Source organism: Mugil cephalus, chromosome 19 (genome assembly GCF_022458985.1).
Source record: "Mugil cephalus isolate CIBA_MC_2020 chromosome 19, CIBA_Mcephalus_1.1, whole genome shotgun sequence".
Taxonomy (NCBI): domain Eukaryota; kingdom Metazoa; phylum Chordata; class Actinopteri; order Mugiliformes; family Mugilidae; genus Mugil; species Mugil cephalus.
Window position 1 is genome coordinate 5,692,908 of NC_061788.1, and position 27,225 is coordinate 5,720,132.

General features: G+C 45.9%; 1 protein-coding gene across 12 annotated transcripts in view; it reads left to right on the top strand.

Annotated features, from left to right (window-relative positions):
- LOC124997051 (disabled homolog 2-interacting protein-like) overlaps positions 1-27,225 on the top strand; it is a 152,713-nt gene that overhangs the window by 97,107 nt on the left and 28,381 nt on the right. For 10 of the 12 annotated variants that reach the window (XM_047570561.1, XM_047570557.1, XM_047570560.1 and 7 more), the window contains 3 exons: positions 19,733-19,886; positions 22,147-22,245; positions 25,446-26,000. In XM_047570561.1, coding sequence (XP_047426517.1) covers positions 19,733-19,886; positions 22,147-22,245; positions 25,446-26,000 — 808 coding nt within the window. Of the gene's footprint in view, positions 1-1,858; positions 3,391-9,404; positions 10,059-19,732; positions 19,887-22,146; positions 22,246-25,445; positions 26,001-27,225 lie in introns of those variants that run through there. The other 2 variants (XM_047570569.1, XM_047570568.1) reach the window with 2 other exon arrangements.

Sequence of the window (27,225 nt, forward strand, 5' to 3'; positions counted from 1 at the left end):
ACCAATTTATGCTTTCAAGATAACTGTTGTTAAACTGCAACCGGCGGTCAGAAACTTGTCTGCTGGACTACCTCCTGAAGTCCCTGCTCACGCTGCTCGTTGTTTTCCAATTCACGTTCATTTCACAGAGAATTACAAACAGAGGAACCCATTCTAAAGCGATGGCACCAGACAGATCTCAGGACGGAAAAAAAAAAAGCCATCTTCTCTGAGTGCTGTCCTTGTAAACTGGATTGTGTTCGGTTCAGTCTTTTCACTGTGCATTTACTCTCCAGCAGCTTCCTGCTCTCAGACTGTGCTCTTGTCCTTTTTATGAGATAGAACAGCATGTTTTCAAAGATTACATTGAGAGAATTCTAAGCAGGTCTGTGTTTACAGGAGAAAGGGAGTAATATTGAACGTTACAGCAGATCTTTTTAATAATTAGACGGCCTCTGCGTTACATAATGAGGCCGCGGTGATTATATCAGGCTTGAGCTGCACGTGACAGCTAATTTAATTAGTGCCTCAAATCTGTCGTATCTAACCTCAGCTGGTGAAGAACAGGAAACGTAGCCTTGGACGTTTGATTTTCCTCATTTGCGAGTGACCAGTTTATGGATATAACGCAGATTTAAATTGAAATGTTCCTAAACGGAGTCTCGATGGAAAAGTGGTGATTGAATGTTGGCATCAGCTGTGAGATCTGGAACCGGGCGCGTTACAGGTGCAGCTAATTGGACGGATAAAAGCGAGAGTGATTAGCGATTGGTTGGAAGTGAGAGAAGTTGTAGCTTTAGGCTCACCTAATTGGATTAAGTGAACCAAAAAGGAGGTTCCGCTTAGATTTTAAACCGACAGAGTAATAGGGGGGTGAAATATGTGAATGGACTGGAAGTAAGGAACGAAGAAGACTTCCTGATAAAACCCTCATTAAGCTCAGTTAAGAATAATAATAAAAAAAAGGTCTCATCCTCAACGTTCCTCCACCACTACACAAAACCCTTTGTGCAGCTTAAACCAGCAGGAAGGGTTTCTTTGACACTTTTTTTTTAAATACGTGTTGATAATTATCACATTTTCTCTGAGATCTGGAGGCAGTGGGAGTACAAACTGTTTGTCAGATGCTATTCGGACTCGCCGCTAATAACTGAACGCATCGCACATGTTTAATATCTTTGCCGCAATCTGTGCAGATGCGACGACGCCAACAACGTCGTCCTCTTTGATTGCGAAGCAGCTGCTCCGGATTGGACCTGAATAAGTAATTAATCTATAATCCACAGCAGGCCGTGCTGAGATTAAATTGAAATGGTTTCCCGCAGCCGAACAGCAGCTAAGTAGTTTTAAAGTGTTTGACATAATCTGTAATCATTGTTTTTCTGCGTCTATATGAAATACTTTATCTGCCGTATTTATGTGTGTATTACTTTCCACCTGAGCGTTGTTGCAGAATAAGCACGTCCTCGTGGCAGCAGCAAGGGTAGTGTGAAGCTAACGCGTCCATTGGAGGCATTTTCAGCGGAGGCGGGGGTCATCGGGGGCACCCTGACCGATCCGCGGCTCTGCAGCCTCATACAAAACCAACCGCGATACTCCGTGCGTGCACTTTTTATCCGAGGCACCGTGAACTTTTTCACTTATCTGAGCCGCGGTGACTCGTCCTGTGGATCAGATTGCGCCGCTTTCACTGCTACGTGACCCTGTCGTGAGTTCACCGCTAATCCTTCCCCTCAACCACTTCTGATAATGCTGCTGACCGCTGCATACCAATAAAAGAACCCCCCCCCCCCCCCCGAGCACTAGAACACAGGCACAAAATCTGCTGTGCACCCCGCCCACCGACAGGTGCCACCATCATTCGATAATCAGTGGTTTTCACTTGACCCCTGCAAACACACATTCAGTTCTTAAGGCGACGCAGAGTTTCTTAAAAAAACAGCTGGCACTTAGAAACACGCGAGTTCGAGCTCTGAAGGAAACAGGTGTCCAACAGGAAGCTACTGAACGCTAACAATGTGCCGTCTCTTGTTTAGAAAGGGTGTGAGCCTGGACTCCAGTGTTTCTAACCTCTTCCACACCCTGTTGTGTGGTCATTTGGTTTTCACATGCACTAATCTATGTGTGTGTGTGTGTGTGTCATGTGTGCAGGAGAATCAAGGGGTAGGGTGATGTCATATTTGATGACATCATTGCAGACGTGCAGGGAGTGCAGATTAGCGGCCGTTGCTCTTCTGAGCCAGATGTCCACAGCTGCCTTGGTTTATTGGTGCCCCCCCCTCTCCCACACACACACAAACACACACACACACCCACACACCCCTCCGTGCCAGCTCTGTTAGTGTGTAAGCTCTAGAAATAGCCTTAAACTCACCCCAGTCTACCAATCCAGGCTTAAATTGAGCGTGGCAAAAAAAAAAAAAAAAAAAAACCCTCCCACCCACATTCCAGCCTCCCTACCACCAACCAAACCCTTGGCTGGCCCCTTTCGGCCGAGTCACTTTTATTTTTTTTGTCTGAGCCTCAGCGTGTGTCCTGGTCGCACCAGCTGATCGGAGACCGTGCGGGTTTGGCAGCGCATACGACACCTGGTTAGCTCCAAAAAAATAAGTAAATAAAAGGGAAAGCTGCACACCTCACACCAGAGTTGACAGGACAAAGAGCACACACTCCCACCGGAGCCACACAGGGGGCAGGGCAAAGCTAGGCTGCACAACACACACATGTGATCCCCCCCCACCCACCGTACACACACACACACACACACACACACACACACGCAGGCTCCTCCCTGCGCAAGGAGACAGAGATGGGAGGTGCAGTCAATCACTGACAGGGAGAGGGGTTTTTCGCTGGAGTTGCTAAGAGAGGGGGGGAGGAGGGAAAAGGGGGTGACAAATATTCCCCCAAATCGGAGTCAAGTGCCTCCTTTAAATTCATTCATGCGGAGCGAGAGAAACAACACAGCAGAGGAGAGCGGCGCGTCCCGGTTCGGAGACAACACAGGAAGTAGGGCATGCTCTGTGCAGGGTGAGGAGGAGGAGGAGGAGGAGGAGGAGAGGGAGAGGGAGAGAGGGAGAGCACTGTATTCTCCTCCCCTCGCCTTAAAGCAGCAGCGGGAGGAAAGAGAGACGTAGTCAGGGAGAGGAGGAGGAGGAGGAGGCGGAAGACGACCACAAGTAAGGAAGTGAGGAGGGCTAGCGGCGGTTCTGCATCGGCAGCGGGGGGAGAGAGAGGAGGAAAAAAAAAAGAAAAATGGAGCTCTGAAAGCCGCCTTTTGCCCTCATCCATCTCTGCCTCTCTCTTTTCTCCCCCCTCCTCCCTCCCTCCCTCCCCCCTCTTATTCCGGCTCAGCCTCGGTTTCTGTCTCTGCCCGCCTTCGATTGTTCTGTGAGATTCTGACAATGCCTGGTGAGTGTTATCCTGCTTTTCACATGTCACTCGCCATCCTTTGTGTGTGTGTGTGCGTGTGTGTGCGGTGGGTTTTTGGGTGAGTGGGGTAGATTCTCCCTCTTTTTTTTTATTTTTATTTTTAATTTGCTGTTGTTGTTGAATGTCCGTGAGGAGGAATGTGGACGCGTTCGTTGAGACTGTTTACGCTCCCCTGCCTCTGCGCGCTGTTTATACTCCAGCTGCGCTCTTCCCTGCCTTCTTCTTTGCTTTTCGCTATCAGTGACAATGCAAGGGAGGATGCTTCCCTGGACACACAGTCGTCACACACACACACACACACACACACACGCACCCTGCACACATTCACTCATTATTATATAATTCCTTTCAACTCCCAGCTCGTTCGGAGCTTTGCATTTATTCCGAAAACCCCCCGGAGACGGTTACGCACGGATGTTTTTATTGCTTGTGAGTTTTGACCACATCCTAATAAATATAGCAACACCACCACCACCGCACAAAGCTGGCCCTGTGTGACGAAGGGCAGCCAGCTAACGCAAATCAGATGACTGGGCCACAGTGTGAGGTCAGCCGCTCTGTTTGGCTGGCGTTCCCGATCCGAGCGAGTGTGTCGGAGGCAATTAGCAGTCCAAAGGGAGGTGCGTGGCCTGAGAGTTTTGTGAGTCTTATTTAACTGCAGAAACATTGTAATGAGGAAAAAAAGGAGATGAGGGGAGAGCTGTTCTCCGTGGTGAGCTGTCACTTCATCCACACCCCAAGGGAGGGAGGTCCCGCGTGTGACAGCGCGGATCCTCATTCCTGATTTTTTTTCCATTTTTTGGGGGGACATATCCGCGGCCGCACTATTTACGCGGCACTTACACGCGTGAAATCAAACAGCAGCGACGCATCGACTGGAATTAAGTTACTCCAGATGAGTTTTTCGGTTTTTAATTTGCATCATTAGAAAGCGCTGATGAACGGGTGAGGCGGCAACACGCCCAGAACTTCCTGCTACATTAAGGAGGAAGAGTTTTTAATTTGGTTCCAGGTAAATGTTTATGTCCCTTTGGAGGCGGCTTCATGGGAGAAAGTCCGCTTGTTTACTGCGGCGCGTAGATACGTTTCAGCGCCGGAGCTCAGCTGGTGGCTCTTGATTGTTGCCTGCTCTCCGTGTCCTCGGCGTATGTTTATGTGCATTAACAGTAGGGGAGGGGGGCCTCGGGTGCTGTTTCTGCTTGCATGCGTGAGCAAATGTTTCTCCACATATTTATGCTTCGTTCACCTTCTACGTTCAGACGTGCATTTGTGTTGTAATCTTTGTTTTTTGGTTGCTAACTAGACAAGGAAGCAGAGCAGAGCAGCAAACATGAAGCTGCAGCGAGAGGAAGACATGCTTTAAGATAAAAGACACAGCGAAAGGAGGAAGGAGGAGAACATCACAGGGCCAAGAGCGAGCATTTGTTTATGCTCTAGTATTTTTGTGTACTAGTTACTTGTGGATGACTAAACCTCTTATGCAATGCTCATTCACCTTCCAGATTGCTGCTCTTAATTCCTACTCCTGGACCGAACTTGTGTAATAATTCCGCAGACGTATCCGGGTGTTGCAAGTTAAATGCAATAACGAATGCTCTGCACGGCGCCGGCTTTTCCCGCTAAGCCTCCCTGTCTCCTCACATCATTTTCCGAGTCCCTTTGGAAGCGCTCGTCATACTGCGGATCATCTCTGCGATGTCCATTGATTTACTGAGAGCTGATGAAGTGGAGCAGAGCATTTGATCAGACACATGTAGAGGGGAGGGGCCGTAACACGCTGCACCCAGGGGCTGCACGGCTTGGGGGGGGGGGGGGGGGGGGGGAGGGGGCAAGAGGTCTGGACCACTGCTGGTTTAGAGACGGAGGTTGGTGAAGCAACGTGTAATCCTGACTGCACGAATGCGAACACACTGAGCACGCACAGGTGTTTGCACATGTCTGTAGGTAGTTATCTTAGTATGACTTTTGAATGAAACATGCATTTCCAAATTTGGTGCATTGAAATTAGGGCAGTTTACCGGTTCATGCTGGATACCGGTGTTCGGTTTCGTTATGATATAGATGTATTTGCAGCTGTTTCAGGACGTACCATTTTCGTGGTGAAGATGGAAATGTCCGAAAGTTTTTTAGGGTGACCAGACGTCCCCAATTTCTGGGGACAGTCCCCATTTTGGATGTCCCCACCCCCTGATTAAAGCTGCCCCCAAAAATGTCCCCAATTTTAACTTTTAATGAATGAGAAAAAGATGTTGCGCGCAGTCTACAGTTATTACGGTAGTTGGTTGCGCTTCTATTGACATTACAGACATAGCAGTTTAAATATGGATAAATATGTCAAGATAAATGACACCATAATTGTCCCTGTTTCTTCATTTCATCTTGACAACATTTAATTCTTTTTTTTTATCTGAACTGTAAATGTCCCTGGATTTCCACATCAGCAGGCAGCACTAACACGGGGTCAAACTTGTTTTACGAATCGTGTGGGATCATTCTTCTCATCATTACACTAAAATAGTCCATCCTTAGTCAGTTGACTGCATCAATTCCTCTGTCAACCAGTAGAAAATGTGATTATGCATGAAAAAAATGAAATACTGTGATATACCGTAATGCCGTCAGAATTTTAGAAAATAACGTAATATACATTTTTGGTCATACCCCCCAGCCCTGATTGAAATGTTAAATATGAACAGGATTATTTAAAAATGTAAAAGCTGAAATTGACTATTTTAGAGACACATCTGTTCTACAAGACACAGTATGTAATATGTCTTAGTTTATTTTAGTAGTTTATTATGTTTTTTTGTTGCATTAGCCGCTCCCTTCCTGTTTCTAATCATCATCGAGATGGTTGTAACACAATTTTACTTGCTACTCTTCGAATCTATCTGGCTTTAGTCAAAAAGATGATTAATCCGAAAAGCATTTAGAGCATGAAAGGCAGGGAGAATGTCAAGCCTTTTACCGAAATGTGTAATTTCCTCCTTATTCACCGAGGTTAATGCTTTGGAAATACACGATGCGTGTCATGCGAACCAGAGGTTAGGATACCGGCCTCCAAATAGCTCACGCTTGTGACTGAAACGCGGTGGAAGGAGCGCACGGAAGTCATTTAGCTACTCTGGATCTCCTCAGCCCGGCCTGCGAGAGGATGAAAGAGGAGCATATGCTCATGAGGAAGCAACTGTGCGTTGTCAATAATTGAATCACTCATTTGCTCTTCTTGGCCCGAAGGCTGCGGCGCCGAGTCAATAGAAACAACGGGAGAGTAAAGCTCTCAAGCCTCAGTCCTACAGGTCTCTCCCTTTCTTCCCTTCCACTCTCGCGCTCTTTGTCTTTGTGTGTTTCTTTTAGCCAAACAAACGCGCCGTAGCCGCGGCTCCTGGTTCGCCTCTGTTCTATTTGTGTGCCTGATTCTCTACAGTAAGCTGCTTTAGGAAAATGAAATGGAGGGCAGGCTGTAGGGGAATGAAAGATGGAATGGAGGGGAGGGGTCACTAATGCCCTCTTATTCTCTCCCATTTCCTCTCACTCGTCTTCCTGGTAGAAGACGCAGAGACACCGTCTTTGCATTACGTTGATCTTTTAACCGCACTTTTAGCCACTATTGACCCGCTGCGCGGCGGCATAAAAACCCCATTGATCGGGCTCCACTCTGACTGCATTTTGGATCCTGACAGTAAACCGACTAGACATTTAAACACGCTCGCAAAACACATTAAAGGTCGGAGACAGTTGACACTGTGTGCTCTCATTAACGTCTGTTGACTCAGGGCCGCGCAGAGAACACAGAGAATTGAAAAAATAAAAAAATAAAGCCAGCAACGTTCGGCACTTTATTTCATTGTTATTGTATCGCACCGATCGGCCGCGACGTTCAGAATCACCCTTCATAACATTGTGTAGGTCTCCAAAACAGTTGTGACTCATCGGAAAGTGTGGTGTGGGCTGAGGGGAGGGGCCTCTGTGGATCATCCCACAGATACTGGTCTGGTTTAGGTGGGTGCTGCATGCCCAAGTAACATCCAGGTCCAGAAGTTTCCAAATTTTCAATGTCATTCAGTGGTTTTAATGTTGTGGCTGATCGGCGTATATAATACATATAATAGGACTTTAAGTTGGAATGAATGGATTTGAAACTGAGTGCCACAGGAAACTGTTTAAGAATGAATCTCTGCTGTTATACTTGTTTTACAGTGATGGAAACATTTTCAAAAAGCAATAGAAGAACTCCGCTGGCTAATGTGCCATATCAGCGCCCACGATAAAATAAAAATATATATATATTAATCATACTGTTATTTCTGTGGAAATCTGCTTCTCACTCTGTGTATATATTTTATTCCCTGACCTTCACTGGAAGAACACACCTTTCAAATTTAGCAGCAGAGGTGCAATAAAACGCGTTAGTTAACCAGTTAGTCATCGGAGCTTCTCTTTTTTTCCCTCTTCTCTCGTCTTTTCACCAGTTTTAGTTTCATTTCTCCGCCTCTGGCCTCTACTTCCACGTCCTCTACTTCCATGTCCTCCCTTTCTCCATGTCCAACGGCGTCTCCAGGGCTCTCCCTCCATCCACCGCCCACTTCTCCTCGGCGGCGCAGACTTGTGGAAGCTTGCCTGGAATGTTCTGCATCCACTGATTATTTTTCTCCCCTTCCTTCCCTCCCTCCCTCCCTTTATTTACCCCCTCTACGTACAGTTGGAGCTTTATTAAACAGGTTAGTGGGTGGCAGGGGAATTGCGTCTGAGAGGCGAGGCCTCACGGAGGGGGGGGAGGGGGCTGCCATTAGACGGGCAGTTAGCCTACCGGTGCTGCTGCTACCGGTGCACGCTCTTAGCTCATGACCTGCACGCAGTTGTCATGGACTTTTCTCACAAATTCACACGGACCACAAACCCAAAACAGTCCGTAAGTGAGTCGCGTTGCTATGCGTGTGCAGCCGGGGCCATTGTTCAGAGCGTCTTTTTCTCACTGAATAGATTTAAGATTTTCTGAACTCCTTTTCCTGCCGCAGCGATCGCAAACAACTCTGAATAGACACAGATACAATGGCGCTGCCCCCGTCCCACGTTATATTTGGGAGCAGTCACACTCCAAACAACTCTATGAGGGGTTTGATACTATCGTGGCCCAGACCGGAGGAATGAGGAAATCCCCCAGAGTGTTTAGTCTCAGAGCTTTGCCTTGGCTTTGTAGTTAACCTTTACCCAGCCGCTCTCCTGAACAGCGAGGCATGCGTGCCTGTTTACTCTAGATAAGAGCAAGCGATCCATTGCATCACAAGGAACAAGTACATTAAACCTCCTCCAGTTTCACCTTCCAAATGATGCTTAAATTGTTTGGGCGCTGGAGAACCGGTGCACCTATAATGGGGTGTAAAGACCTTTTCCGCTGCGCCGCTCACAATGAATTCCATTGTTGAGCTGGATGAATGCTAGCGGCTTCTGTTGAGTTCCACTCGAGTCCTTTTGCATAATGGCTCCTGTGTCATTTCTGCGGACTCTTAAACGATTGAGTTATGATACTCTCCTTCCGCTCAGGAAAACATTTCAACTAGCCGATGCCGAAGCGGACCCGTTTTCCCATCTAATCATTTCACGAGAAATGACATTTCTGGGGCTCTGTCTCTTTTCTTTCGGCGCTCAAACGTCAGCCTCAAGCGTCTTCCTCGACGGCGCGTCTCGGCCCGTGACATCGGTCTCCCCTCGCCGGGGTCGGGCCGGCTGCACGACACATCTGGAGGCACGGCTCCCTCCGAAACCTGGCTGGCCTCATTTTCTCCATCGTTCTTCTGTTTGCGGCTCCCTCCCTCCCTCATTTTTCTCTTTTTTTTCCCCCTCCTCTCGTTTGCTCGCGTCCTACGCTCCAGCCAAGGACCCAGAATTTTCCCACAGAGCCTGGTGCTGAAGGCTGACCCATTGTTTCCTGCTACAGGGGAAAAAAAAAAAAAAAAGAGGGAGGGCTGACTTCCTGGCTGCCAATTCAGGGTCTGTGTCAGTGTGAGAAAAAGCAGCGGAGACAGACCTGATGATGACAGAGGAACCGCGTATCCCAGGGATTCGGTTTAGCGAGAAGAATATGGATGCTGTTTTCCAAGAGTAGCACTGTAATAACTTTATAACAGGCTTCAACCTTTCACCCATTAATTTGTTGTTTCAGCTCATATTTAGGTTTTCATTAGGTGAATGCTACGGATAAACTATGTGCTACACATACAGTCATTAAATCCGACTGCGAGCGTGCGTTTGAGCATCGTGACAGTTTTTTTTAAAAAAAAAAGCTGCTTAAATAGATTTATGTCATTTGGAAACGTCCGAGCCTCTTTTTCTGAGCAGTTTTCGTGCATTACTTCATCCCAGTGTAATGTTACATGGGAGTATGGGCAGGCTTGTCCTACATAACAGCGCTGTCTTTTTAAATGGGATGTGGAGAGGGGTGTGTTACTAGCAACAGACATCCTTAGGGAGCGGTGCGGTGTAATTCAGAGGGCAGAGGCTCCAGCCACGTTCCCAGAGACTCAAAAATAGTCCCAGAAAACACTGAGGCCGGCCTCGCTCGTGAGGAATGCGACCCAAAGAGAAGCTTTCTGAGGACCCAGCTCCGAGAGCTTCAGCTGGACCATGTTTCACATATTCGGCCGATCGTGAGTTGCCGCTTTGTTTTAATACCGTGTTCTTGTATTCGTGTTCGTGTGGATAGTTACAGCACAGCTGCACGCTGTGGTTTATGGAAACCTCTGCTTCTCTGCATCCACCCAAAGGTTCTCTCAGGACCCTACGACGCGGCTGCACAGAACTAGTTGTTGCTGTAAAAAAAATTACGCTTTCCGTAAGTGGATTACAGATGGAAAGTTGGGAAAAAATGTTGTTAAGGGGAAAAAAGAAGAAGAAGAAGAAGAAAAAAAACGAGACAAGTTTGGACTTGAAGATGCAAACTATTCAGTGCCAGAGGCAAATGTCGGCTTTGGAGCGCAAACAAGACCTCAGTATCGGCATCAGAATTTAGAACCAGTTATGTGCTAAAGCTGCTTCATGTGTCTGACTTTCCGATTAATAAAAAAAGGCGCCCGTGAAAGCTGCAAACAAAGTCGAAAAAGTTGGTAGAGATCACAGGCTGGATATGTATTTTATTTTTTTATTTTTTTTTTGCTGCTGAAACAAAGTCTCTGCCCTCTTTTTCTCCTTGTGAACTTGAGTGCTGGCTTGTTTCTTTGTCCAGTGCCAACGGGGGTGTTTGAATATTCAGGTCAAGAAGTGAAAAACCCACTTCCTCATCTCCACGACTGCTTTTCACATGCTGTTATCAGCTCCCCGAGCACTTAGCAGTCAGTTGTTTAACAGCTCAAGAGTAACTAATTATTTTTTCAATTTTTTTTGCCCTGAGACAGAAAAGACAAATAGCACAGTTTAGGTTTGCTGTCTTTATTATTATGGACTTGTGTGCAACATATTAGCAGCATCGGGGAGAATAACGTTGCTATGACCTTGGCAGATCTAAGTGTTCCCCGCCTCATGGTCATGACTGAGTCATACCCACTGATGTACGAGTTTCTTCCCTCTAATGGTCTATTATTGTCTCTGTGGACGTTTGTGGTTAAAGTGTTTAAGTCATTTTTTTACAATTGATGGGATTAAATAACAGATCAATAGCAGCTAATGTGGAATGACAAATAGGAAACGCTTAAGTGGAAAGTGTGTTTCGGTGTCTTTGGGAGTTGGGTTAATAATACAAAACATACAAGTATCATCACTAATTTAATTTTATGTATGTATGTGTGTATTATTATTAATATACATGCGATACAGGAAGATTTTCCTCGTTCTTTTACTGGCCAACGTTAAAGAATAGTCCTCTCTACTGACGCTCTCCAGCCCTTGAGGATTTAAACTGACTAACTGTGTCATCTGGCCTGAAGCCAAATGATAAGTCAGCTAATTGGACAGACACTGGTCCAATTAGGGCCAGCTTTTTTACTCTTTCCTGTCTTACTAGGTGATAACTTAATTATTTCCCGTTTGCTTCCGCTACCCCTCTCTTCCCTCAGCTTTGGTCATTTCACTTCGGATTTAATGAGTGTCGAGCAGAACGGGTGGAAATACGTTAAAGTGAAATAAATGTTTATATGTGTAAACACATGCACAGCCGCCATCTAATTCGAATCGTCACTGGTTTGGATGCACACGCTTAAAAAAAAAAAAAACGTTTAATATCGAACTTTCCTAATGAAATCATGTGGGGCTGAGAGGGAGGGAAGTATTAGTAGTATTAGTAGTTGTAATGACACAAGTACATGACACGGGAATCTGCTTGCAGAGCGTGGCATTCCAGAGCAATAAATTATTCATCCGTCTTTTGTAAGACGTTGTTACGAGTCGTTTTATGAAAGCATTAAAAAAAAAAAAAAAAGCGGACGCTGATTCCTCGTTTAATCAGTCACTTCTTCTTTCCTCCTGCTTATTTCTGCCAGCGTAGTTGACGCGTCTTTATTTCATTGTCGAGGGAGTAGCACGTGTGTGGGTGAGCCAGGGACATGAAGCCTAAAATGAGGATCCCACCCAAAAAAAAAAAAAACTCCAGCGTGAACATTGATCACGATCAATCATCGTGACTGGTTTCTTTCTGCTCTTTACGATCCCACGAAACGAGTTGTTTAAATCAATGTTGCGATCATAACGCGTTCATTAGCAGGACATTCGGCCATTGGCCTTTGACCTCAGCTGCAGATTTCCAAGTTCCTCATTAGCGTGACCTTTAACCTCATTAGAAATCTCATGGCGATCCGTCGGACGCCCCTTTTTAGCTCCCCTCACACCTGATACGATTACCACGAATGAAGCTGTGGACAAACTCCCACACGTAGACTGTACATACACTCAGATCCGACGGCCATTTGGCTCTTAAACCCCACCTGGGAAGAGGAATAACACGAGCAGGAACGTTTTAGGTCAAATGAATTCCCCACCAAACCGGTGTTCACAGATCATTGCAGGTAATTGGCGCGGTTTCGCTCCGCAGCTGCCGGTTTGATCTCGTATCTGCAGGCCGGGACGATTCCGTTCTCTTTCGCTCAACGCGCAAAGCTCAGAGCGAGACCCCGGCACCCGGAGCAGCTTCTCCGCCGCTTTCCTGCTGCGAGTATCCTAGCAGATGTTGCGCTGAACCACCTCCAAGCCTAGCAGGGAGGCTACGCTCTCGCTGCAATCAAGCTGGGCGCACATGTGCGCGCGTTAGCTCCGAGGCCGCCTCGGCCCTCTCCCCGCAGTTGTTGTTGTCCCCCCCCCCGACCACCTGATCGCAGTCACCAGCCAACACCGTCTACAATGCGGCGTGTCTGCCAGCGCTCTGAGTCAGGCATCCCTATAGGCTCCTAAAGAGGGGGGCCTGTGTATGCATTTGTCTGTTTTGCAGGGAGGGGCGTGTGTTTTGCATGCGTCTCATTCTTGCCTTTAAAAGCTTCCTTCCTCCCCCTGTAAATGAAAGGCCTTCTTTGTGCTTTCGCTTCTACGTACCCGGAGCTAATGCGCGTTTCCATCTATAGCTTTAACCGCTTCTTGTTTTCTTCGCAAAGGTGGTCACACCATAGCGTCAGAGTTTTATTAACCCCCTTTTTTTTATATATATATATATTTTTTGCCCTGGGCTGTGTCTCCCTTTATCCCTCTTCCCAGTGTAATCTCTCTTTTGTCTCGCATGCATTAGACCCCCGGCAGCGTGAAAGCATAAAACACAAAACCCGCCAACAAGCGCAGGTGCTGCAATCGCTAATGCACTGGATACGGAGCAGCATCCATGTTTACATTTATGTCCACTCTCCCCCCTTTCCCCGTCATTGTTACGGCTTTCATTGCCAGTCAGGTCTCACTGGGTGTCATGAGGAGAAAGGGGCCTTTTTTTTTTATTAAGTCTGGATGTCAGATATAGAGATGTCCCTTCGTTGGGTCCTCGCATTCGCCGGTGCATCTGCAGCCAGGAGCTCGGCCCCCTGTCCTCATCCCGAGAGATCACCGTTTCTCCGCGGCGCGCCTGAGCTTTTGATCTGCTCTGCCGTTGGATCCGCTGGCCGTCCTCATCGGTGTTTGCTTTCCAAGGCCCGTGGGCACATGTCAGTGGTTTTAGCTCGCACATCCTCCACCGTTCTGCACCAGCAGCATCTGACAGGATCCCCCCCCCACCCCCCGGCCCCCCCGCTGCTCTGTCTTTTTTCCCTTGCCACCCTTTCACTACCATCCTCACTGACTCTTGCTACCGGCCAGACCTTTGTTTGGTTGTCTGCATTCTGCTCCTGCCCGTCACCCAGCTGTTCCCTCCGGCTCGGATGACTGTTGACGGATGCCCGAGTAGATGCACAAAGACATACGTTTACCCGGACCGCGAACGCAGTTCCGCTACTGAATAAAATGTTAAAAAAAAAAAAAAAAAAAGGCTAGAATTTAACTTCCTCTCTGGGCTCATGTGTGAATAATGAGGCACGATCAAGCTCTGGAGACGGAGTTAAAATCCCGTCTCCTGACCAGACACGACTGGATGGAGCGAGCGATCGGGGGGCCCTCTGCAGCGAGTGTGACAGACACTAAGTTGTTTCATCGCAGCCTGTGGTCCTTCTCGCTGACTCAGAGCCAAAGCAGTGGGAATAACGGACTCTTCATTGTGTGAGGCCTGCATGCATGAATAATGGCTTATTTGTCCCGTCGCCCGTCTCCGCAGTGCATGTGCTTCACAATCCGGCTCGAACAATTACCGCATCTGCATGTGTCTGAATGTTTTCTCTTTGTCCGTGACGGTCTCCTCTTTGATGTCTGAGGTGAGGGTGAGGTGCCCGCAGAGCGGTCGGTGCCGCCGCCGGAGCTCTTCTGGTTTGAGCATCGTCTGCGTGCCAAGTCAGGAGATGGCTACCTGCATAAATGTGATGATAGCGTAGGGTGTTGTGACCTCACCTTAAGTGAACTGTTACCAGAAACTTGCAGAAACACTTCATCTGCAAGCCCGCGTCTAACAAGCACAGGCTATTTTCTTGTAGCGCAGCTTATCTGAACATTTTCCCCCTTTATACGGTCTATATTTATAGCCGCGATAGCTCAGGATTACATCAGACTTATGTGTGAAAGGCCAACAGATTAATGGAAAAAGAACACGGAACGCGTCTAGCAAAAAAACGGCCTGTGTACCCACAGTGTTCCTGGAGAGTGGTTGTGGAGCTCGGTGCCGCGGTGCCAGCCTCAGCAGTGCGTGACTCTGCCTAATGGCTAATTCAGAACCGTACAAAGAAGTGGTGCATGAGTGGAGCTGAGGGTGGAAAGGTAATGCTGGGGGAGATATCTGGAGATCAGCTCTCATCTGGCTCTTTTGGACCTGGCATTCGGACACGTGGGTGTTACTTAGACGTGTGCCACCCACCTAGACCCAGCAGATCCCAGGAGGATGCAGCACAAGGTGCAGTATCTGTGCACCAGTCGCCTCAACCCTCAGAAGGCCCATGTCCATCCTCTTTTGGAGGCACAAGCGAGACATGCACAATATTAGGGAAGGTAGTCATAATGTTTTGCATGATTGGCGTATGCGTTGATTCAGCGATTGGTTTGTGCTCGTGTTGCATTACATGCAACGGAGATAAGAAAAGTCAACACTTGTCAAGCTTCAAATACTACAGAAGGTTATCTAACAGCGTTTGTGCATTCTGTCCAGAACACTTGTTGATATGCACGTCTGCCGCCGCGCAGCGCGGGTCTCGCGCGCTTGTTTGGCAGAGGGCATTATCAACAAGTAATTGCGGTGCCAGTCCGCGAGCGGAGAGCGTATTGATCGTCGTAAATGCCGGACAAACAGCGAAGCAAAAACGCCGTCTGCACGCTGGGCGGGGCGGCGTCCGCGGCAAACAGCCCGACTTCAGGCCTCTTAATTCTGTTACACGGAGGCGCGATGAGGACAAACACATGTTGTTTCAGGTCGTGTCAGAAGGTTTCGCGTGCGCAGAGCGTAAGGACGGCACAGAGAGGGTATTATTCACCGCGTCGACATTAACAGCGCTTCGCACGCGCTAAAACGCGACGCTTGACTTATGATTGCGGTGAAACGCGTCGCACTCGCCGAGCACAAAAGACTCGGAAAGTGCTCTTATTTGCACTGCATTAATTCAGCCTATCTCGAGCTATCAGTACAAACACGGTCCCCTGTGGTGCCGTCAACTTGCCAGCGAGTCTACGTGTTGGGAGTCTAAGTGCACCGACGCCTGCACGGGCCTGATGTTTCAGACTGTATCAGATCCCAGACAGGCTATCAGATGAACTCTTTTTTACAGGATGCAGAGACAAAGCGCACTGGGTGCAGCTCAGACACACTCCGAATCCATTACTCCGCTCCCCTCTCTCCATAGTACTTACTCCTAACTGAGTTTCTATTGAGCCTCGGCAAAGCGCCGTCTGTCTACTTCTCACACCGTGCTGATGGGATATTCGGCCTGATGCAGTGCCATGGACTCTTAAATAGTGGTCTGCATCCACAAACAAATAGGAGTTTTGGATAATAAGAAATCTAAATAACTGATTCGCTGTATTAATATCAGCTTATTTTACTGTACTGCTAAACCAATCATCAACCAGCTCCTTCTAATGACCCCGTGATTAATTTTTTTCTGTAAGTATGGCAAAAAGGATTATACGCTTGAGTGGAGTAGGAAAGTTACATATTATTTTTTTCAAATGCACCTTCATGTTCTGGTACCTGCTTCTGTTGCGAAAATAAATAGATATATAAATTGCATCATGCTGCTGCTGCTGCAATAATAATAAAAAAGTAAAGAAGGAAAGAGGCGTGCATGAAGGCGACATCCCCGATTCCAGACAGGGGACTTCGGTTCGTGTCGCCTCCCTTTTCTGTCCATTTAACTCCTGAAATAAACCCGACAACAAGGGGAGCGCAGATCAGAATGGACCAATTGTTGCTTGATTAATTATTTAATTCTTCCACGTCCTTCCTGAAGTGACGGGATAAAAATAATAATTGCTAGGGAGTGGGGGGACGCCTGGATTGGCATATTCAGCGCGACCCGACTTCTAATAAGCGAAAGGATGGATGGATGGATGAATGGATGGATTGGTGGATGGATGGACGTCCTCTTAAATCTATTACCATAAATCTACCAGCGAGCGGTTGTGAAGTTCACTTAAAACATTTATATCACGTTATCTATTTAAGTATCCGAGCGTCCTGAGGTTTAATAGATGCGGTGCTCTTTGCAGCGTCTCCAGTAACCCTGACTAGGTCCGCTCCTCATGTCGTGACCTTTTCAGTTGCGCTTTATATATATATATATAGTTCAAGTTAGGTGAGGATGAGGATTGTGGATCAGCTGCGTAACATGTGAAATATTTAAAAGCCTCGAATGAAGCCCAGAAGACGGATGGATTGACTGCTGGGAAAGCGAGGCGAAAGATGAATACAACGGGAGATAAAAGCAGCACAGGTTGAGAGGAGGGATGTACACCAGGCAGTATGGAAGATCATAAACCCATCCAAAACCTCAGGTAAATACTGAATCTGAGGAGCACGGTGTAGAAGAGGAGGGATCGTCAAGGACAACAGAGGACGCTTCCTGAGAATGAATGACGCCGCGGGGGGAAGGGAAGGGAGGCAAAGGGTGGAGAAACGCGGGGATGAGGACAGCGGGTCCTGCTTGTGATGCCACTTGTCTTTCGCACCAGAAGTTATAAACCAGATTCACACGTCGTCCGTTCTTTCACTGTCATTAAATACCGAATGCGTTACAATAGGCTGTAAATTACACATTTGCGGTACACTTTAACACACGCAACGTAGATGACAGGCGGCGTTATTATTCATCGATTCGTGCTTTATTCACAGTCTCTCAGCGTTCTCACTGACACTAACGTTCTTACGACTTGATACGCCCAGAAGAAGAAAAAAAAAAAAGAAAATCACAATGTAGGCGTAAAACATATAGACACATTCTTCTCTTTGTGGCCATTTCCTCTCTGTTGAGGATTATTTTCACTTTCCAATTAGCCGAACATTAGACATGCTACGAGTTAATTACAACGTGGTGGTATTGTGCCGCCTCGACAGATTGTTTCCCGTCAGGCAGTTTCAGGACTGAGGTTTAGAGTTCCCATCCCTTCCTGTTTCCCCTCTTTCATGCTCTCTGTTCTGCCCAGTACCCAGTCAGCCAATCGCTAAGCAGAGGTGCAGCTGTGCTCCGGAATATTCTAGGAGCTCCTAAAACTGGATTTAGATATTCGCAACTATGCTTTATGTCTTTTTCGAACACATTGCTGTAGTTCCTTTCTTTTATTCCAGAGGATGATGTTTCTGTTTGTCTGTATGTGAGAGGGAGATTAAGGAATTAAAAAAAAAAAAAAAAGGAGAGTCCATGTCATTATCCACTTCACATTGGACAGTGGATTTGACAACAAAGCTGGCCGACTGCACAAAGGGCTGCATGCGGTTGCTAATCTGGAATGCTCTTCTTCTATTCCGTGGTGAAAGATGTACCCTGCTCACACACACACACACACACACACACACACACACACACACACACACACACACACACACACACAGAGGCGCACACACATGCATGGGATTAGCGCGTGAGCCGTCCACCGAGGCCACCGCGGAAAGAGCGTTCTCACTCATTACATTAGTAATTGACCCTTTGTCTTCGTGCCAGCGATGCAGTGTCAGGGGCTAATGTTATGTGCCCATGTAGCCTGTTTACATCAACCCCCGCTAGCATAGTTAGCCTTTCATCCTCTTATCACCGCGAGGCCGACTCAACATGTGTAAGGATCGGTGAATGGGAGCGCGTGAGAGCTAAAGCCAGATTTATGGTTCTGCATTAGCGCCACGCCGTCGCTGCGCCGCTCCGTACACATATCTCAGTGCCGCTACGCTGTAGCCTGTCGTGCACCTGCTGCAACATATGTGAATGGTCCGAAATGCATTTCCTCGCCCACGTTTCTCAGTGGATAAACAAGATGCACCAGTACACAAAGTATAAATGCTTCTAGCGGCATGGCCTGCTACAACTTAAGCTCTATATAGATTCCTTGTGTTGGTATAAAGAAAGCATAATAGCCAGCATAACTGGTAAAATCCTGGGCTAAATTTTATACAAAAAACAACGATCACTGGCACATACACCGATCAGCCACAACATTAAAACCACTTACAGGAGAAGTGAATAAGATCGAGCATCTTGTGACAATTCAATGTTCTGATGGGAAACTTTAGGACCTGGCATTCAATCGTAAAGATGTTCCTTAGACATGTAGCACCCACCTAGACCAGACCAGACACCCCCACCCCATAGTAATGACACTCCTTCATGGCAGTATGCATCCATGGGCCCCTCCCCTCAACATAAATGTACAGTTGTACAGTACAGTATTAACTATAAAGACATCTACAACGTTGTTAGCTAGTTTCATATGTGTGCACTGGATTGTTGTCTTTATTAAAAGTCAGTGGCTAATTTTCTATTGAGTTACACTTTTAACAATGAAGACTGGAAGCTAGATGCTATTGTTGTAGCTAAAGCTAATAAGTGTTTAACAAACGTCACGGTGACGTATAGTTTGAGTGCTGGGGAGGTGCACGTCAGTCCGCATTGTAGAGCCAACACAGAAGCGTAAATCTAGCTTAACTCTCCTTAAAACCTCAAAAGTAGGGCAACATCAAACACAGAAAACATCAACAAACAAAGAGTGGAAATCTCCTTACTGTGTCTCCTAATCTTCTCTGGCTAAAAAATGGCCAAGAATCAAGCCTCCGGGCTGCCTTTGTCAAAACACTGAACACATCCGAGGTGCATCTCGTGCTCTCGTCATAGTGCAGCGGGGGAAAAAAAAAAAAAAAACTGACATTTATGAGAAGACTGCTGTTTGTGTATTAAATGAGGCTAGCAAGTGGAGCATTATCACATCATAGAAATGGTCCGAGTCTGACCATTAATGATAATCAATGACGCAAAGTGCTTCCTCTTTCTAGCGGTTCCGCTGCCTGAGCTGGCAGCACAGCTTGACTCAACCCTTCAATCTTTTTCCATTCATTCAAATTGTAAACGAGAAGTCGCAAAGCATCCATTAGCAGGCCTGCTCAGAAGTGGGCGCGCGAACATGTGTTGATACACAGTCGTGTTTGCGAGCTTGTCACGCTGAGAGCTCGCCGACTTTGAGGCGAGCGCAGCATCCTCTCTTCGTCATCCTCGCATGAGAGCTTGTTGATATGTGCCGTACATATGCTCCCTCTCTCCCCATCCGACGCTCACTCCTCTCCCTCTTCTTCCTCTTTTCCTTCTCTTAGGTCTCATCTGATGCCAAGGCTGAAGGAGTCTCGCTCCCATGAGTCACTGCTCAGCCCCAGTAGCGCTGTGGAAGCCCTGGACCTAAGTATGGAGGACGAGGTTATCATCAAGCCCGTTCACAGCAGCATCCTCGGGCAGGACTACTGCTTTGAGGTGAGGCCGCACATAGTAGCACTTTACGAATATTAGGATGTGTGGGTTCAGGCGCCCCCGGGCTCCGCAAGTAAAGGTCCTGCATGAGAATGTGTGTGTGAGTGGCATTTGGAGGGTTTCCAAGTCATGGACGTGTTAGACCGCATTAGAATATATGTAGCAACAACGGAAACGAACAGAAATGACTGTAAGGTGAATATATTTCATTGTGTAGCGTTCCTCTGCTACAGAATTGGATCACTGTGCAAATCTATTATTTAAAAGGATAAGGCTAACATGTTTGTTATTGTCATTAACCCTTCATGAAAAGACCAAACAGAACAGTAATTCTTAACCCTTTATGACCTAAACATCTGCTTGCGGTATTTGGATCGCCATAACTCACCAATGGACAAAATTCAAAGTGTGACCGAACAGTAAGTAACAGGAGTTTGTTGGTAAAAACAAAGTTAGCTTTAGGTCTTCAGGACAAAAGCAAAACACCCCAGCGTTCAGCCACACTTTGAATTTTAGCAAACCATTTTTGAGTTAAAAAACCGTCAAGCTTTAATCGATCACCGGTGATTGGTTAAATAGTTTCTAAGTTCCCTGTACTGACACCCATTCATTCCAATTAGCAGCCTGTTTTACTGTCTTTCAGCTTTGGTTTCTTAACGGTTCTCAACTATTTTTTGATCGGGCGCAAGAAAGTTTTAAGATCAGGCTCTGAGTTCGACTGTTTGGCGTTTGCTCGTTAGGTTCATTGGCGACAGGCTGGAGACCTGTCCAGCGTGCACCCTGCCTCTTGCGACCCTCCAGAGGACAAGTGGTGACGGAAAATTAATGAATGAACATCTTTAAAACGCACTGGATGATTGCCTCTAACGAGCCAGGTTGCACCTCTGAGATACTGGTGGACACCAAAGCAGAGCTAAAGAAAGAGATTGAAAATTGGCCTCGACCAGCGAGGCTCACTAATGCGTTCATCACTGCAGCTTAAAAAAGATGCTAATATGTCAACATTGTATTTGTGCTTTTGTGCGTGCATGGCACACGACTTATAAGAAGCCGACACATTAAAATATTCAGTAATTGTAATTAGAGCACTCCTGGTTTCTGGGTCAAGTGGAGTTATGACACCGTGTTGTGCTCTCAGCTGCAACGATAAACCACATTAAGTTTTGCAACAACTCTGTCTGACTTTTTTTTTTTTTTTCCCTGTTGAAACTAGGACAGAAAATCATTCTAATAATTGCATTTTCAACTGATTATTTTGTTGAGAGATCTGTGTAAAAATGTGATTTGTGAAAGTAGTGAGATAGTCCTGGAAACCATTCTCTTTTAGGTTGCAAAAGCTGCAAAACTTTCTAGGACATTTGACTGAAAAAATAATAATATAAGACCAGTACGATTTGCAATTAATGGTTACCTTTTCCTGCTGTCTAATTATTTCAGCTCTAATAGCAACAGTCAGTGTTCCCTTGATACTTGGTATTGCAGTTTTGTATCTGAAAAATGAAGCCGGATTAATTAAAACTGATGGTCACAGCAAAAGCTTCGGTACGATTAAATGTCTCCGTTTCTGTAGCGAGTGTATCATTAACAGAAAGCTCTGAAATGTGAATTAACACCTCAGAACAACACTTTTGAAGGCTGCGTGTCGTCTCGCCTCCCGTCTCTGTTGTAACGTGCCTCTTATAACATGACATAAAGTCGCGTTTTCTTTATTACGAAACAGAGTATGATGTGTAATTTTGCCGCCTATGAGAAAAGAAGTGTCTCCTCACGTCTCCTCTCAAGTTAAAGAGCGAGGCATGAAAGATGTCTTTAATTAACTGCAGCATTCACATGTGTATGATATGTGTGAATAGAGAGCATGTGAAGCGATAGCGAAGGAGCCTCAGGGACGGATGAATTACTCAATAATTAATATTCCATACCGTCTATAGTAGAGGCCACAGATCTCTACTAATCTTAATTATGTTGCTCATTACACCATTTTTATTGTTGTGCAGTTTTCTGCTCCCTCTTTGTCCCCATTTTAAAGTCATCCAGCGATCAATTGTTCTTTTGAACAGTCATTTCTCAGCACTGCTTAGTCATCTCCTGTCTCCTCAGATCCACTATTGTGCTTGTGTGCTTCTTTTTTTCCGCCGCAAAGTGTCATTCAGGAACTAAGTTTAGTTAAAAAAAAAAGAAGGAGCCATTTTCGGAATCCACTTATTCCCTGTCATTGTTATTCATGAGGTTTGATCATTTGTTTTTCTTCTCTCCGCGGCAGGTCACTACCTCCGCGGGAAGCAAATGTTTTTCCTGCCGTTCATCAGCCGAGAGAGACAAATGGATGGAGAATCTGAGGAGAGCGGTGCAACCAAACAAAGTAAGTATGTAAATACGCACGAGGTGGGACGAGACGGTGTGAAGTAATCAACCCCATTAAGTCTGCACACAAGTGTCCCAATTCCAAACCACACTTCGCAACACTGATAAACACGCAGCTAGCTATACGGTGTTGACACTGTGGCGTAATTCATGGAGCAGCCGCAACTATCTGATATGTTTACATCGAGATGCGCTCGTTCGTGCACAGTGCACCTCGAGAAGCTGAGGGTGCGTAGACAAACAGCCAAGAGCTTTTGTGCGTCGATGCCATTTGTAATCTTGACAAACACAGCTGCGGCGGGGCGAGGGGGGGTCTCGCAAACATTTCATGCCAAGAAAGAACGTCCTAATCGCGCAGCATCTTCACTCCTTCATCTGCCATTATTTAGCAAATTGCTCACTAATTAGAAGTTTGGGAGGAGGGTTCCCAAATAGCTCGTGTTTATTTCTCTCTTTCTCTGCCTTTGATTCACACTTTTAATGCACTTATTAGATTTGAGAGATGAGATTCAATGCCGTGCTGAGTGGAAAACGGGAAATGAAACTGTATGGAATTATATAACAACATTTCTGGAGTTATGTTAAACAGATATTAAGTAGATTATCATTTCAGAATTACCACGCTACTGCAATACTGCTACTGCTGTCATGGATCATAGATTAGAACTGAACAAGATGAAATGAAGAATAATGGACAATTACGTTTTATTTTGACATGTTTATTCATATTTAAACATATTAAAACTGGTACATCTGTAGTAGCAGCTCAACCGGCTACCGTAGTAGTTGCCGCAACATTTTTTCCTCATTCACAAAAAGCTAAAATTGGGGACACTTATAGCCGGAGGACAGGTCATCCAAAACAGGAAATGTCTTCAGAAATCTAGGACGTGTGGTCACTCTAAAAAAAAAAACCCACAAGTCTTCTTGTTTTGCCGCTTCATTTTTCGAATCAAATATATTCGTATCATAACAGAAAAAAAGATACTGATGTTTGAGGTTAGAAGGAGATTAGTTATAGCTGCATTTAGCTCATTAAGTGATAACTTCGTTCTGAGGAACAAGACAAAAAGATGAGGACGAGGTGGCAACTTGTATCTTGATGATAGATAAATTGGGCTGCTGCATTCAAGGGCCGGTCACCTTCACCACAAAACAAGATGCTGTCATCTGCAAAGAAAGAACACGTAATGCTTCACAACCGCTGGTGTGTAAATGTGGTAGTGGGCTATGTTACCCAGCATGCAAGAGTCTATAATCAGGTACAATTACAGAACACACATTCTGTCAGCCCACAAGAGAAACACTGACAAAAGCTTTCATAAGGGACACACACAAGACTCAACATGTCCAACCATTACCTCGCTCTGAAGTCTCTTTTCTAAGAAAAGATATGCAACAGCAAACTTGAAACGCTGAAATATCTTCAATCTAAATGAAACGAGGTGGTCGTAATGCTGAGTGTGCACAATTCTGCTCCTGTATAAGAAGATAGTTATGGATAATTATGATAATTACAGAGGTTTTCGTCTTTCTTGGGCTCATGTTTTGCAAATACATCTGCTTGAAAAGATTGCGTTTCTAATTGATGGGTTGGAGTACTTTTATTTACCGTAGGGACTCGTGCGTTGAAGAATTTAACAGATTTAGGGATTTGGAGATTGCTGACAAGGCGCCGTGACTAAAATTGTCTCCTCGGTCCTCAAATTGAACTGCATGGCGCAGAGGGACATACGGGGACAAAGAAGATTGTGTTTGATGAAACACTGTTCAGTTGAGTCACATCGAAGAGCTGCCGTTAACAATTAGCATGTGTGGACTGCTCAGCACGTGAACCATACGAGAGTCAAGGTGTCTGGCTTCTAGTGGAGCGATAAATTAAGGAAAGGAAGTGGTTGCTTATCATTGTTGATGCCTGTAGCAAGGGTTGATATCTGGTTTGGTGGAGGATGGACCATGCACAACAACACAAGGGTGATAATTTGTGTCAGTCTGATTTTGTGTGATATAACCAGATGCAAAGGAGACAGCTTTGATAATTCCTTGTAGGAAATCAAACGATGAGGCGTTTAAGAGACGAGGCTAGATTTACTGAATTATGAGTAGGGGCAGGAAAAAATATCAATATGGCGATATATCGTGATATTTTTTGTTCCGATACAATATCGATTTTGAATGTCATCATGTTTTGGGCCAAGTGCAATAAATTGGAAATGGATCATTTGGATTAATATTGTTCAATTTATCCAATTAAGTATTATTGTCATCTGTAATATTGCAATATATTCAAATATATATAACACATCGTATCATGACTCAAGTATCGTTATACGTATCGTATCATGAAGTCCTTGCCAATACCCATCCCTAATTTTTTGTTTTTTTAAATAACAGTTAAGGGAAATTAATGTTACTTTTGGTGGCTAATGGACTATACAGTAGTAGCACAGAATTGCATGAGTAGTAGTGGGGGAGAAATTAGAGGATAGGCGCTTGGTGCCATAGTAGAGGACAGGTGCTCAGGGCATCTGAACTTTTTAGCATCTTGAACGAACCGCAGAGATAGTAAAAATTAGATTAAATGTTCCGAAACACCAGAACTTGGGATGCAATATTAAGCAGAAGATTAACTTCCCTGCACAAAACTGAGGCTTTGTCTGCAATGTAGCATATCTAGGTACTGTCTGGATATCCTCAGACATCCAAAGATTTCCTTCACATAATAACAAACGCCGGTGTTTATTTTTATCAATGCAATCATTAGCTCTTTTCTTCATTTTCCCAGGTTGTTTACGAGGCAGTTTGAATAATCGACGAAAAATAATAAATGCTTTTGGCAAAATCAGTTGATCATAAGGATGGGTTAGCACTCTGCAAAATAACGTAGGAGTGAATTTATTTTAGCGGGTTTAATGAGTGGAAATGGAAAAGGAAAAAGATTTTAAATTTCATCCGTCTGTGTTGTTATTGGCACGTATAAATGGAGAAACCTCAGTGTGAAGGTCTGCTGCAGATTCTTGTTTCAATATCATCTGTTTATTTCTCTACTTGCTCGGCTTCTTTATTTCTTTCGCGGTTTGTGCTTGTTTTTATCTAGTACATGTCCTTGTACCGGAGCAATCATGAACTCTCTTTTTTCTGCTTTCCAGTGGTGTAATATTATATTTAAAGACTTACTCTCATCTTGTCTGTCTCCAGGACAACAGTCGCCGGGTGGAGAACATGCTGAGGCTGTGGATCATCGAAGCCAAGGACCTGCCGGCCAAAAAGAAATACTTCTGCGAGCTTTGTCTCGATGACTCACTCTACGCCCGCACCACCTGTAAGCTCAAGACTGACAATGTCTTTTGGGGGGAGCACTTTGAGTTCAGTAACCTGCCTGCCGTCAAGAGCATCACAGCCCACCTGTACAAGGACACAGACAAGAAGAAAAAGAAAGATAAAAACAACTACATTGGACTCGTCAACATCCCCGTCAGGGATGTCACCGGGCGACAGTTTGTGGAGAAGTGGTACCCAGTCAGCACTCCCAACCCCCCTAAGGGCAAGACGCCGGGGCCCATGATCAGGATCAAGGCGCGCTATCAGAGTATGAGCATCCTTCCCATGGAGATGTACAAGGAGTTTGCAGAGTACACCACCAACAACTACATGCTGCTGTGCTCGGTGCTAGAGCCCGGGATAAGCGTCAAGAACAAGGAGGAGATGGCGTGCGCGCTGGTCCACATCCTGCAGAGCACCGGCAAGGCCAAGGTTAGTACCAACAGTGGATTTCATTTCCGTTTCATCCACTCAAGACACGCCGCGAGCCCATTATTTTACCACGAGGTCGTAACGAGACATTATAAAAGCTCAACGGGAGGTTAACTATCCCGCCGTTGCCCCGCTCATCTCGTGAACTCTTGACCCGGCACAGCCGCAACACGGAGCAGACAAAAACCAGACAGGCAGGTGATTTCCTTCCGGCTGCACCGAGCCCGTATTACAGTTTCTAACTCGAGCTAATCCCTTACACGTATCCCCCCGCAGTGCCTCCGCGGCATACCGATGGAGAGCCGAGCACAATGTATCCGCCGCTGTCTGGGGGCGCCGCTGCGAGCGCCGGGAGATTAGTTCACCGCAGTCGTAGCTAAGCCTCTCGTGACGGCAGGCCTCAAGTCGGACTCGAATAATCCTCCATCCATCCGAAATGGTGCGTTTGATTTAAGTTTGCACGTACAAAAAAAAGAAGCGACGGATGAGGACGCGTGTAAAGATCCGACGTTAAACAGCAATTTAGATTCCAGCCATTCAAAGGAAAAACTAAAACCTCTCAGTTACAAGGTTTTTTTTTGTGTAGAGCAAAACTTTCTATTTCTTTTGTCAGGAAACAGGCGTCTTGTTTCCCTTTCAGCGTCTGGTAATAAACGTATGTCCGCTATTTTTCTGATATTACATCAGACTGCTTTCATCGCTGCCGCATCAGCTCTCCCTGCCCCTGAGGTTGCCGGCGACAGTTTCTTCGGCCTCCGTTCTTGACAGTATCTCATCAGCGGAGCTTTGAAACTCGCTCTGGCTTTATCACAGCTCAGCGAGATGACGAATGATTAGTGCTTAAGAAGTGATGTCTATCCGCACTGTACTGCCAGTCTGCTGGTTTAAGTTCGACACTGATAGGTGCTGATTGATGCAGAGAGAGGGGGGAGGGGGGCCTCCACTCGTCCCTGGAGAGACGGTTGCATCCCTAATTACTTTCAGTTAATCCCCTCCTTCCAAGCAAACGACTAAAACTTTTACTTCTCCCTCACCTCCTGGTTCCTCACCGGATTCGTGCTAGGATGCGCATATGCCGGTGCTGGCACCAACAAGAGTATTTCAAGGTTTCTTATCATAAGAGGGAGCTGCAAATAATGTGGTTGATACATCTTTCTTCAAGGGAGAAAAAAAAAAAAAAACTAAATAAGTCCGTTTCAAGGCGAGCTTTTGTGAGGCTGTAAAT